At 36.4% G+C, this 15,272-nt stretch overlaps 1 protein-coding gene across 8 annotated transcripts in view; it reads right to left on the reverse strand.

Moving 5' to 3' along the window:
- Positions 1-6,064, reverse strand: part of ntaq1 (N-terminal glutamine amidase 1) — a 24,112-nt gene extending 18,048 nt beyond the window's left edge. For 6 of the 8 annotated variants that reach the window (XM_062049285.1, XM_062049290.1, XM_062049287.1 and 3 more), the window contains exons 1-2: positions 5,800-6,064; positions 944-1,043 (exon numbers count right to left, since the gene is read on the reverse strand). In XM_062049285.1, the coding sequence (XP_061905269.1) occupies positions 944-1,043; positions 5,800-5,846 (147 nt within the window). In that variant the 5' untranslated portion in view covers positions 5,847-6,064. Of the gene's footprint in view, positions 1-943; positions 1,044-5,799 lie in introns of those variants that run through there. The other 2 variants (XM_062049286.1, XM_062049292.1) reach the window with 2 other exon arrangements.
- Between the last annotated feature and the right edge of the window lie 9,208 nt (positions 6,065-15,272).

Below are 15,272 nucleotides of genomic sequence, written 5' to 3' on the forward strand. Positions count from 1 at the left end.
CAAGGAGTATTACTAAGTACTAACAGGGAGTATTACTAAGTACTAACTAAGGAGTATTACTAAGTACTAACAGGGAGTATTACTAAGTACTAACAGGGAGTACTACTAAGTACTGGCAGGGAGTATTACTAAGTACTAACAGGGAGTATTACTAAGTAAAAACAGAGAATATTACTGAGTACTAACTAAGGAGTATTACTAAGTACAAACAGGGAATATTACTAAGTACTAAACAGGGAGTATTACTAAGTACTAACAAGGAGTATTACTAAGTACTAACAGGGAGTATTACTAAGTACTAACTAAGGAGTATTACTAAGTACTAACAGGGAGTATTACTAAGTACTAACAGGGAGTATTACTAAGTACAAACAGGGAATATTACTAAGTACTGACAGGGAGTATTACTAAGTACTAACAAGGAGTATTACTAAGTACTAACAAGGAGTATTACTAAGTACTAACAGGGAGTATTACTAAGTACTAACAGGGAGTATTACTAAGTACTAACAAGGAGTATTACCAAGTACAAACAGGGAGTATTACTAAGTACAAACAGGGAGTATTACTAGGTACAAACAGGGAGTATTACTAAGTACTAACAGGGAGTATTACTAAGTACTAACAGGGAGTATTACTGAGTACTAACAGGGAGTATTACTAAGTACAAACAGGGAGTATTACTAAGTACTAACAAGGGGTATTACTAAGTACTAACAGGGAGTATTGCTAAGTACTAACAGGGAGTATTACTAAGTACTAACAGGAAGTATTACTAAGTACAAACAGGGAGTATTACTAAGTACTAACAGAGAATATTACTAAGTACTAACAAAGGAGTATTACTAAGTACAAACAGGGAATATTACTAAGTACTAACTAAGTTGCTGACACACAACAATTACAAGTATTACTACTACTAAGAAGTATAAAATATTCTTACCATTTTGTTGTCGTTGGAAATGAAAATCACAAAGAATTCTTCCAGAGGGAAACTTTTCTCCTTCCTGATGAACTCACAAACTTTCCAAACATTTTCTTCACTGAAACACACAAAATAATGCACTCAAAGTACAACATCAACAATACTGTCAGTAGTATAGTTGTGAATAAAAGTACAACATCAACAATACTGTCAGTAGTATAGTTGTGAATGAAAGTACAACATCAACAATACTGTCAGTAGTATAGTTGTGAATAATAGTACAACATCAACAATACTGTCAGTAGTATAGTTGTGAATCAAAGTACAACATCAACAATACTGTCAGTAGTATAGTTGTGAATCAAAGTACAACATCAACAATACTGTCAGTAGTATAGTTGTGAATCAAAGTACAACATCAACAATACTGTCAGTAGTATAGTTGTGAATCAAAGTACAACATCAACAATACTGTCAGTAGTATAGTTGTGAATAAAAGTACAACATCAACAATACTGTCAGTAGTATAGTTGTGAATCAAAGTACAACATCAACAATACTGTCAGTAGTATAGTTGTGAATCAAAGTACAACATCAACAATACTGTCAGTAGTATAGTTGTGAATCAAAGTACAACATCAACAATACTGTCAGTAGTATAGTTGTGAATCAAAGTACAACATCAACAATACTGTCAGTAGTATAGTTGTGAATCAAAGTACAACATCAACAATACTGTCAGTAGTATAGTTGTGAATAAAAGTACAACATCAACAATACTGTCAGTAGTATAGTTGTGAATCAAAGTACAACATCAACAATACTGTCAGTAGTATAGTTGTGAATCAAAGTACAACATCAACAATACTGTCAGTAGTATAGTTGTGAATAATAGTACAACATCAACAATACTGTCAGTAGTATAGTTGTGAATCAAAGTACAACATCAACAATACTGTCAGTAGCATAGTTGTGAATAAAAGTACAACATCAACAATACTGTCAGTAGTATAGTTGTGAATAATAGTACAACATCAACAATACTGTCAGTAGTATAGTTGTGAATCAAAGTACAACATCAACAATACTGTCAGTAGTATAGTTGTGAATCAAAGTACAACATCAACAATACTGTCAGTAGTATAGTTGTGAATCAAAGTACAACATCAACAATACTGTCAGTAGTATAGTTGTGAATAATAGTACAACATCAACAATACTGTCAGTAGTATAGTTGTGAATAAAAGTACAACATCAACAATACTGTCAGTAGTATAGTTGTGAATAAAAGTACAACATCAACAATACTGTCAGTAGTATAGTTGTGAATAATAGTACAACATCAACAATACTGTCAGTAGTATAGTTGTGAATCAAAGTACAACATCAACAATACTGTCAGTAGCATAGTTGTGAATAAAAGTACAAAATCAACAATACTGTCAGTAGTATAGTTGTGAATAATAGTACAACATCAACAATACTGTCAGTAGTATAGTTGTGAATAATAGTACAACATCAACAATACTGTCAGTAGTATAGTTGTGAATCAAAGTACAACATCAACAATACTGTCAGTAGTATAGTTGTGAATCAAAGTACAACATCAACAATACTGTCAGTAGTATAGTTGTGAATCAAAGTACAACATCAACAATACTGTCAGTAGTATAGTTGTGAATAATAGTACAACATCAACAATACTGTCAGTAGTATAGTTGTGAATAAAAGTACAACATCAACAATACTGTCAGTAGTATAGTTGTGAATAAAAGTACAACATCAACAATACTGTCAGTAGTATAGTTGTGAATCAAAGTACAACATCAACAATACTGTCAGTAGTATAGTTGTGAATCAAAGTACAACATCAACAATACTGTCAGTAGTATAGTTGTGAATCAAAGTACAACATCAACAATACTGTCAGTAGTATAGTTGTGAATAATAGTACAACATCAACAATACTGTCAGTAGTATAGTTGTGAATCAAAGTACAACATCAACAATACTGTCAGTAGTATAGTTGTGAATAATAGTACAACATCAACAATACTGTCAGTAGTATAGTTGTGAATCAAAGTACAACATCAACAATTCTGTCAGTAGTATAGTTGTGAATAAAAGTACAACATCAACAATATTGTCAGTAGTATAGTTGTGAATAATAGTACAACATCAACAATACTGTCAGTAGTATAGTTGTGAATCAAAGTACAACATCAACAATACTGTCAGTAGCATAGTTGTGAATAAAAGTACAACATCAACAATACTGTCAGTAGTATAGTTGTGAATAAAAGTACAACATCAACAATACTGTCAGTAGTATAGTTGTGAATAATAGTACAACATCAACAATACTGTCAGCAGTATAGTTGTGAATAATAGTACAACATCAACAATACTGTCAGTAGTATAGTTGTGAATCAAAGTACAACATCAACAATACTGTCAGTAGTATAGTTGTGAATAATAGTACAACATCAACAATACTGTCAGTAGTATAGTTGTGAATCAAAGTACAACATCAACAATACTGTCAGTAGTATAGTTGTGAATAAAAGTACAACATCAACAATACTGTCAGTAGTATAGTTGTGAATAAAAGTACAACATCAACAATACTGTCAGTAGTATAGTTGTGAATCAAAGTACAACATCAACAATACTGTCAGTAGTATAGTTGTGAATCAAAGTACAACATCAACAATACTGTCAGTAGTATAGTTGTGAATAATAGTACAACATCAACAATACTGTCAGTAGTATAGTTGTGAATAAAAGTACAACATCAACAATACTGTCAGTAGTATAGTTGTGAATCAAAGTAAAACATCAACAATACTGTCAGTAGTATAGTTGTGAATCAAAGTACAACATCAACAATACTGTCAGTAGTATAGTTGTGAATAATAGTACAACATCAACAATACTGTCAGTAGTATAGTTGTGAATAATAGTACAACATCAACAATACTGTCAGTAGTATAGTTGTGAATAATAGTACAACATCAACAATACTGTCAGTAGTATAGTTGTGAATCAAAGTACAACATCAACAATACTGTCAGTAGTATAGTTGTGAATAATAGCACAACATCAACAATACTGTCAGTAGTATAGTTGTGAATCAAAGTACAACATCAACAATACTGTCAGTAGTATAGTTGTGAATCAAAGTACAACATCAACAATACTGTCAGTAGTATAGTTGTGAATAATAGTACAACATCAACAATACTGTCAGTAGTATAGTTGTGAATAATAGTACAACATCAACAATACTGTCAGTAGTATAGTTGTGAATAAAAGTACAACATCAACAATACTGTCAGTAGTATAGTTGTGAATAAAAGTACAACATCAACAATACTGTCAGTAGTATAGTTGTGAATCAAAGTACAACATCAACAATACTGTCAGTATTATAGTTGTGAATAAAAGTACAACATCAACAATACTGTCAGTAGTATAGTTGTGAATAAAAGTACAACATCAACAATACTGTCAGTAGTATAGTTGTGAATCAAAGTACAACATCAACAATACTGTCAGTAGTATAGTTGTGAATCAAAGTACAACATCAACAATACTGTCAGTAGTATAGTTGTGAATAATAGTACAAGATCAACAATACTGTCAGTAGTATAGTTGTGAATCAAAGTACAACATCAACAATACTGTCAGTAGTATAGTTGTGAATCAAAGTACAACATCAACAATACTGTCAGTAGTATAGTTGTGAATAATAGTACAACATCAACAATACTGTCAGTAGTATAGTTGTGAATAAAAGTACAACATCAACAATACTGTCAGTAGTATAGTTGTGAATCAAAGTACAACATCAACAACACTGTCAGTAGTATAGTTGTGAATCAAAGTACAACATCAACAATACTGTCAGTAGTATAGTTGTGAATAATAGTACAACATCAACAATACTGTCAGTAGTATAGTTGTGAATAATAGTACAACATCAACAATACTGTCAGTAGTATACTTTTGAATAAAATGTACAACATCAAATAAAGTGTTGATATTTACCAATAACACTGGTAAAGTGTTGATATTTACCAATAACAGCTGGTAAAGTGTTGATATTTACCAATAACACTGGTAAAGTGTTGATATTTACCAATAACAGCTGGTAAAGTGATGATATTTAGCAATAACACTGGTAAAGTGTTGATATTTACCAATAACAGCTGGTAAAGTGTTGATATTTACCAATAACAGCTGGTAAAGTGTTGATATTTACCAATAACACTGGTAAAGTGTTGATATTTACCAATAACAGCTGGTAAAGTGTTGATATTTACCAATAACACTGGTAAAGTGTTGATATTTACCAATAACAGCTGGTAAAGTGTTGATATTTACCAATAACACTGGTAAAGTGTTGATATTTACCAATATCAGCTGGTAAAGTGTTGATATTTACCAATAACAGCTGGTAAAGTGTTGATATTTACCAATAACAGCTGGTAAAGTGTTGATATTTACCAATAACACTGGTAAAGTGTTGATATTTACCAATAACAGCTGGTAAAGTGTTGATATTTACCAATAACAGCTGGTAAAGTGTTATTTACCAATAACAGCTGGTAAAGTGTTGATATTTACCAATAACAGCTGGTAAAGTGTTGATATTTACCAATAACAGCTGGTAAAGTGTTGATATTTACCAATAACAGCTGGTAAAGTGTTGATATTTACCAATAACACTGGTAATGTGTTGATATTTACCAATAACAGCTGGTAAAGTGTTGATATTTACCAATAACAGCTGGTAAAGTGTTGATATTTACCAATAACACTGGTAAAGTGTTGATATTTACCAATAACACTGGTAAAGTGTTGATATTTACCAATAACAGCTGGTATATTCACATTTGTCGCGAGTCGGTGCCGCCATCTTGTCTTCCTTCCTTCATGTTGTGCCACTGATGGGTCTTACGTGAACGATCCAAGCGGCCACAGCTCCACCTTCTCGGTCCCTTCGTGCAAACCTCCTCAACTATTTGTATTTTTGTGTCCTCGGCTCTAATCGATGGATAATTATTGATTATTGATGAACACGATGTGACATGTTACCTTCAAAGACCACATAGGATTCCGTAGTTGATGGTGCGTTCAGGTACATGGGAAATGAGACGTTCGCAGTCTCTTTATTTGAATAGAGCGATCTCTGTAGTTACTAAACGCGTTCGAACAAGCTGTTTAGTCACATTGTGTTAATGTTTAGTCACATTGTGTGTTAGTGTTTAATCACATTGTGTTAATGTTTAGTCACATTGTGTGTTAGTGTTTAATCACATTGTGTTAATGTTTAGTCACATTGTGTGTTAGTGTTTAATCACATTGTGTTAATGTTTAGTCACATTGTGTGTTAGTGTTTAATCACATTGTGTTAATGTTTAGTCACATTGTGTGTTAGTGTTTAATCACATTGTTTGTTAGTGTTTAATCACAAGTACGCATAAGATTAGCAGATCAATTGAAGCTGGCTTTAACATTTTATACTTTCGTATTAAAGTGGCGTTGCATTAGTTTCATAGGGTTTATTAATCAAGAAATAGCATCTGACAAAAGACACACACATTTGAGTGACATTTCTTTGTAATCATAAGAATGATTAAGTGAAGATTTTGTAACATGAAAAACGTTGTCATGTATTTTGACAGCAACGGCGCACCGTAGATGCTTCTAAGATGGCGGCCGAAGCACGCATGCGCAGTATGGTTTGTAAACAACTAGATTCAAGTTGATGTTTTATGATGAAACTTCTGATATTTCATTCTTTTTCAAGAATAATATTCAATATTTCATTCTTGTTCAAGAATTATATTCAATATTTCATTCTTCTTCAAGAATAATATTCAATATTCATTCATGTTCAAGAATAATATTCAATATTTCATTCTTGTTCAAGCATAATATTCACTATTTAATTCTTGTTCAAGAATAATATTCAATATTTCATTCTTGTTCAATAATATTCAATATTTCATTCTTGTTCAAGAATTATATTCAATATTTCATTCTTCAATAATTATATTCAATATTTCATTCTTGTTCAAGAATAATATTCAATATTTCATTCTTATTCAAGAATAATATTCAATATTTAATTATTGTTCAAGAATAATATTCAATATTTCATTCTTCTTCAAGAATAATATTCAATATTTCATTCTTGTTCAAGAATAATATTCACTATTTAATTTTTGTTCAAGAATAATATTCAATATTTAATTCTTGTTCAAGAATTATATTCAATATTTCATTCTTCAATAATTATATTCAATATTTAATTCTTGTTCAAGAATAATATTCAATATTTCATTCATGTTCAAGAATAATATTCAATATTTCATTCTTCAATAATTATATTCAATATTTCATTCTTGTTCAAGAATAATATTCAATTTTTCATTCATGTTCAAGAATAATATTCAATATTTCATTCTTCAATAATTATATTCAATATTTCATTCTTCTTCAAGAATATTCACTATTTAATTCTTGTTCAAGAATAATATTCAATATTTCATTCATGTTCAAGAATAATATTCAACTTGCACACAAAAGTCAGGAGAGCCGTGACATTGTACAAACAATCAAAGACTAATTCAAAAAGAATCTTAAATACTTTCGTTTTGTTAGAATGTTTTTATGACATGTATGGTTCTGAAATACTGAATCGTGTTCCTTCTTTTCTACTACATGGTATTCTATAAAATATTTATTTTCTACTACATGGTATTGTATAAAACATTTATTTTCTACTACATGGTATTGTATAAAACATTTATTTTCTACTACATGGTATTGTATAAAATATTTATTTTCTACTACATGGTATTGTATAAAATATTTATTTTCTACTACATGGTATTGTATAAAACATTTATTTTCTACTACATGGTATTGTATAAAATATTTATTTTCTACTACATGGTATTGTATAAAATATTTATTTTCTACTACATGGTATTGTATAAAATATTTATTTTCTACTACATGGTATTCTATAAAACATTTATTTTCTACTACATGGTATTGTATAAAATATTTATTTTCTACTACATGGTATTGTATAAAATATTTATTTTCTACTACATGGTATTGTATAAAATATTTATTTTCTACTACATGGTATTGTATAAAACATTTATTTTCTACTACATGGTATTGTATAAAATATTTATTTTCTACTACATGGTATTGTATAAAATATTTATTTTCTACTACATGGTATTGTATAAAATATTTATTTTCTACTACATGGTATTGTATAAAATATTTATTTTCTACTACATGGTATTGTATAAAATATTTATTTTCTACTACATGGTATTCTATAAAACATTTATTTTCTACTACATGGTATTGTATAAAACATTTATTTTCTACTACATGGTATTGTATAAAATATTTATTTTCTACTACATGGTATTGTATAAAATATTTATTTTCTACTACATGGTATTCTATAAAACATTTATTTTCTACTACATGGTATTCTATAAAACATTTATTTTCTACTACATGGTATTCTATAAAACATTTATTTTCTTACGAATCTTCTGACACGCCCCTACTAGCTTTGGATGACGTCAGCTCGCATCTCAAAGGGGCGTGTCCACCTACCTCTTTACATCTCAAAGGGGCGTGTCCACCTACCTGTTTACATCTCAATGCTTGTCACCAACCCTATTGTTACACGACATCCATCCATTTTCTACCGCTTGTCCCTTTTGGACAATATTCATATCTGTATTCTGGCTCTGACTGGGACCAGGCCTGCATGTAGTACTACTACAAAGTACTCATGATGAAAAGTACTTGAAAGTCCAGCAGGTGACTACTAGCATGTAGTACTACTACAAAGTACTTGAAAGTCCAGCAGGTGACTACTAGCATGTAGTACTACTACAAAGTACTTGAAAGTCCAGCAGGTGATTACTAGCATGTAGTACTACTACAAAGTACTTGAAAGTCCAGCAGGTGATTACTAGCATGTACTACTACTACAAAGTACTTGAAAGTCCAGCAGGTGACTACTAGCATGTAGTACTACTACAAAGTACTTGAAAGTCCAGCAGGTGACTAGCATGTAGTACTACTACAAAGTACTTGAAAGTCCAGCAGGTGATTACTAGCATGTAGTACTACTACAAAGTACTTGAAAGTCCAGCAGTTGATTACTAGCATGTAGTACTACTACAAAGTACTTGAAAGTCCAGCAGTTGATTACTAGCATGTAGTACTACTACAAAGTACTTGAAAGTCCAGCAGGTGACTACTAGCATGTAGTACTACTACAAAGTACTTGAAAGTCCAGAAGGTGACTACTAGCATGTAGTACTACTACAAAGTACTTGAAAGTCCAGCAGGTGATTACTAGCATGTAGTACTACTACAAAGTACTTGAAAGTCCAGCAGGTGACTACTAGCATGTAGTACTACTACAAAGTACTTGAAAGTCCAGCAGGTGATTACTAGCATGTAGTACTACTACAAAGTACTTGAAAGTCCAGAAGGTGACTACTAGCATGTAGTACTACTACAAAGTACTTGAAAGTCCAGCAGGTGATTACTAGCATGTAGTACTACTACAAAGTACTTGAAAGTCCAGCAGGTGATTACTAGCATGTAGTACTACTACAAAGTACTTGAAAGTCCAGCAGGTGATTACTAGCATGTAGTACTACTACAAAGTACTTGAAAGTCCAGCAGGTGACTACTAGCATGTAGTACTACTACAAAGTACTTGAAAGTCCAGCAGGTGATTACTAGCATGTAGTACTACTACAAAGTACTTGAAAGTCCAGCAGGTGATTACTAGCATGTAGTACTACTACAAAGTACTTGAAAGTCCAGCAGGTGATTACTAGCATGTAGTACTACTACAAAGTACTTGAAAGTCCAGCAGGTGATTACTAGCATGCAGTACTACTACAAAGTACTTGAAAGTCCAGCAGGTGATTACTAGCATGTAGTACTACTACAAAGTACTTGAAAGTCCAGCAGGTGATTACTAGCATGCAGTACTACTACAAAGTACTTGAAAGTCCAGCAGGTGATTACTAGCATGTAGTACTACTACAAAGTACTTGAAAGTCCAGCAGGTGATTACTAGCATGTAGTACTACTACAAAGTACTTGAAAGTCCAGCAGGTGATTACTAGCATGCAGTACTACTACAAAGTACTTGAAAGTCCAGCAGGTGATTACTAGCATGTACTACTACTACAAAGTACTTGAAAGTCCAGCAGGTGATTACTAGCATGTAGTACTACTACAAAGTACTTGAAAGTCCAGCAGGTGATTACTAGCATGTAGTACTACTACAAAGTACTTGAAAGTCCAGCAGGTGATTACTAGCATGTAGTACTACTACAAAGTACTTGAAAGTCCAGCAGGTGATTACCAGCATGCAGTACTACTACAAAGTACTTGAAAGTCCAGCAGGTGACTACTAGCATGTAGTACTACTACAAAGTACTTGAAAGTCCAGCAGGTGATTACTAGCATGCAGTACTACTACACAGTACTTGAAAGTCCAGCAGGTGACTACTAGCATGTAGTACTACTACAAAGTACTTGAAAGTCCAGCAGGTGATTACTAGCATGTAGTACTACTACACAGTGCATGTAGTACTACTACAAAGTACTCATGCTTCAGAGAGTTGAAGTAAAGATGCTTGGCTCTTCAGTTGTCAGCCATCTTTGTTTGCATTTGGTCATGAAGACTGCCCTCACTGAGCTGTTATATCCTATCCTGTATCGCTCTCCCTAATATCCTATCCTGTATCGCTCTCCCTAATATCCTATCCTGTATCGCTCTCCCTAATATCCTATCCTGTATCGCTCTCCACCTCCACACCTCTGATGTCCTAGTCTGCACATATGCTCCCACTCTAATGTCTACAGCAGAAGTTAAGGATACATGTTATGGCAACTTGAATGACGTCATCAAGAACATGTCATCACCCTTGGCGAGAGTGGGTGCTGACCATGACTCATGGCCTTCCTGTCTTGGACACTTCGGAGTTGGCACGGTCAATGAGAACGGGCAACGGCTACTGGAGTTGTGTTCCTACTTTCAGACCAAAGCACAGCACAAAGTGACATGGCGCCATCCCCGCTCAAAGCACTGGCATCAGCTAGACATGATCCTGATCCGACAAGCCAGCCTCAAGTTTGTGCTCGTTACTCGTAGTTAACCACAGCGCAGACTGCGACACCGACCATTCACTCGTCTGTTGCAAGATCAGGCTACGACCAAAAAGCAAGCCACACATTGATTCCACCAGCATGTAAAGTAGAAAGTAGAAGAGTTTGGCAAGTCTCTCAACAACATCCTGTCTGAAGAACACCAGCACTACTCCGCCTCCGAGAAATGGGGCCACCTCAGGGAGGCCATTCAGAAAACAGCCCGTGCAACTTTTGGGAGGAACATCTTCAAAAACAACAACTGGTTTGTTGCCAAGTCCAGCGAGATGACCCCCGTCATTGAAGCAAAGCGTGCTGCCCTCGCTGAATACAAACACTCCCCAAATGAGAAGTCCCTGCAAGCACTGAGAACTACAAGCAGCAGACTGCAAGACATTGTGCCAATGAATACTGGCAACAACTCAGTGAATCCATCCAGTCTGCAGCTACCTCAGGTAACACCAGGGGGGTGTACGAGGGCATCAAGACTGCTCTGGGCCCAACACAGAGCAAAACAGCCCCCCTAAAGACCACCAGTGGGGAAGTTATCACTGACAAGATGGACAGATGGGTAGAGCACTATTCAGAACTCTATTCCAGAGAGAACACGGTCGTCGCCTCAGCCCTTGATGCCATTGAAGAGCCGCCCATCATGGAGGAGTTAGATGCTGAACCAACACTTGCTGAACTTCACAAAGCAATCGCCAGCTTAGCAACTGGCAAAGCACCTGGAACTGATGGCATCCCCCCAGACCTCATCACACCCTCCTGCAGCCTTTGCATGACGTCCTCTGCCAGTGCTGGAAAGAGGGAGCCGTGCCGCAAGACATGAGAGATGCCAAGATTGTCACCCTTTACAAAAATAAGGGCGACAGGAGCGACTGTAACAATTACAGGGGCATCTCCCTCCTGAATATCGTAGGGAAACTCCATGCCCGTGTCGTGCTTGTGCGCCTTCAGAAACTTGCTGAGCGCGTTTACCCGGAATCTCAATGCGGCTTTCACGCCACGCGCTCTACAGTGGACATGATATTCTCCCTACGCCAACTTCAGGAGAAATGCAGGGAACAGAAGAAGCCCCTTTACATATCCTTCATTGACCTGACCAAGGCTTTAGACCTGGTTAGCAGAAAAGGACTCTTCAGCATCCTACCCGAGATTGGATGCCCTCCAAAGCTCCATAGTCTCATTAGATCTTTTCATGACGACATGAAGGCAACCATCCAGTATGAGGGTAGCATGTCCAACCCATTTGACATTAAGAGCAGAGTCAAGCAAGGTTGCGTCCTAGCTCCTACCCTTTTCCGCATCTTCTTTGCCCTGCTCATCAAACATGCTTTTGGGACTGCAACAGAAGGGGTGTATCTACGTACCAGATCTGATGGCAGACTTTTCAACCTAGCCCGTCTTAAAGCAAGGACCAAAGTCCATGAGACAATCATCCGGGACATGCTCTTTGCTGATGATGCCGCCTTCATTTCACACACTGAACAAGAACTGTGTGTAATATCCTATCCTGTATCGGTGTGTAATATCCTATCCTGTATGACTGTGTAATATTCTATCCTGTATGACTGTGTAATATCCTATCCTGTATGACTGTGTGTAATATCCTATCCTGTATCGGTGTGTAATATCCTATCCTGTATGACTGTGTGTAATATCCTATCCTGTATCGGTGTGTAATATCCTATCCTGTATGACTGTGTGTAGTATCCTATCCCGTATGACTGTGTGTAATATCCTATCCCGTATGACTGTGTGTAATATCCTATCCTGTATGACTGTGTGTAATATCCTATCCCGTATGACTGTGTGTAATATCCTATCCTGTATGACTGTGTGTAATATCCTATCCTGTATGACTGTGTGTAATATCCTATCCTGTATGACTTTGTGTAATATCCTATCCTGTATGACTGTGTGTAATATCCTATCCTGTATCGGTGTGTAATATCCTATCCTGTATCGCTGTGTGTGTAATAAAAGTACATTTATACAAATAAAACAACTCCTGCAGGTTTTCATTTAAAAAGAAGAAAAACATTTATTAGAAGAATCCTGACAAGTAAAAAGTCTGATGGTAGTCTAGGTGACATGTCTGATGGTAGTCTAGGTGACAAGTCTGATGGTAGTCTAGGAGACAAGTCTGATGGTAGTCTAGGTGACAAGTCTGATGGTAGTCTAGGTGACAAGTCTGATGGTAGTCTAGGTGACAAGTTTGATGGTAGTCTAGGTGACAAGTCTGATGGTAGTCTAGGTGACAAGTCTGATGGTAGTCTAGGTGACAAGTCTGATGGTAGTCTAAGTGACAAGTCTGATGGTAGTCTAGGTGACAAGTCTGATGGTAGTCTAGGTGACAAGTCTGATGGTAGTCTAAGTGACAAGTCTGATGGTAGTCTAGGTGACAAGTCCGATGGTAGTCTAGGTGACATGTCTGACGGTAGTCTAGGTGACATGTCTGATGGTAGTCTAAGTGACATGTCTGATGGTACTCTAAGTGACAAGTCTTATGGTAGTCTAGATGACATGTCTGATGGTAGTCTAGGTGACAAGTCTGATGGTAGTCTAAGTGTCAAGTCTGATGGTAGTCTAGGAGACAACTCTGATGGTAGTCTAAGTGACAAGTCTGATGGTAGTCTAGGTGACAAGTGGGTGGTAGTCTAGGTGACAAGTGGGGTGGTAGTCTAGGTGACAAGTGGGGTGGTAGTCTAGGTGACAAGTCTGATGGTAGTCTAGGTGACAAGTGGGGTGGTAGTCTAGGTGACAAGTGGGGTGGTAGTCTAGGTGACAAGTCTGATGGTAGTCTAGGTGACAAGTGGGGTGGTAGTCTAGGTGACAAGTCTGATGGTAGTCTAGGTGACAAGTGGGGTGGTAGTCTAGGTGACAAGTCTGATGGTAGTCCAGGTGACAAGTGGGGTGGTAGTCTAGGTGACAAGTGGGGTGGTATTCTAGGTGACAAGTGGGGTGGTAGTCTAGGTGACAAGTGGGGTGGTAGTCTAGGTGACAGGTGGGGTGGTAGTCTAGGTGACAAGTCTGATGGTAGTCTAGGTGACAAGTGGGGTGGTAGTCTAGGTGACAAGTCTGATGGTAGTCTAGGTGACAAGTGGGGTGGTAGTCTAGGTGACAAGTCTGATGGTAGCCTAGGTGACAAGTGGGGTGGTAGTCTAGGTGACAAGTCTGATGGTAGCCTAGGTGACAAGTGGGGTGGTAGTCTAGGTAAAAAGTCTGATGGTAGTCTAGGTGACAAGTGGGGTGGTAGTCTAGGTAAAAAGTCTGATGGTAGTCTAGGTGACAAGTGGGGTGGTAGTCTAGGTAAAAAGTCTGATGGTAGTCTAGGTGACAAGTGGGGTGGTAGTCTAGGTAAAAAGTCTGATGGTAGTCTAGGTGACAAGTGGGGTGGTAGTCTAGGTAAAAAGTCTGATGGTAGTCTAGGTGACAAGTCTGATGGTAGTCTAGGTGACAAGTGGGGTGGTAGTCTAGGTGACAGGTGGGGTGGTAGTCTAGGTGACAAGTCTGATGGTAGTCTAGGTGACAAGTGGGGTGGTAGTCTAGGTGACAAGTCTGATGGTAGTCTAGGTGACAAGTGGGGTGGTAGTCTAGGTGACAAGTCTGATGGTAGCCTAGGTGACAAGTGGGGTGGTAGTCTAGGTGACAAGTCTGATGGTAGCCTAGGTGACAAGTGGGGTGGTAGTCTAGGTAAAAAGTCTGATGGTAGTCTAGGTGACAAGTGGGGTGGTAGTCTAGGTAAAAAGTCTGATGGTAGTCTAGGTGACAAGTGGGGTGGTAGTCTAGGTAAAAAGTCTGATGGTAGTCTAGGTGACAAGTGGGGTGGTAGTCTAGGTAAAAAGTCTGATGGTAGTCTAGGTGACAAGTGGGGTGGTAGTCTAGGTAAAAAGTCTGATGGTAGTCTAGGTGACAAGTCTGATGGTAGTCTAGGTGACAAGTGGGGTGGTAGTCTAGGTAAAAAGTCTGATGGTAGTCTAGGTGACAAGTGGGGTGGTAGTCTAGGTAAAAAGTCTGATGGTAGTCTAGGTGACAAGTGGGGTGGTAGTCTAGGTAAAAAGTCTGATGGTAGTCTAGGTGACAAGTCTGATGGTAGTCTAGGTGACAAGTGGGG

This window comes from Entelurus aequoreus, linkage group LG05 (assembly GCF_033978785.1).
Source record: "Entelurus aequoreus isolate RoL-2023_Sb linkage group LG05, RoL_Eaeq_v1.1, whole genome shotgun sequence".
In the NCBI taxonomy this organism is placed as follows: domain Eukaryota; kingdom Metazoa; phylum Chordata; class Actinopteri; order Syngnathiformes; family Syngnathidae; genus Entelurus; species Entelurus aequoreus.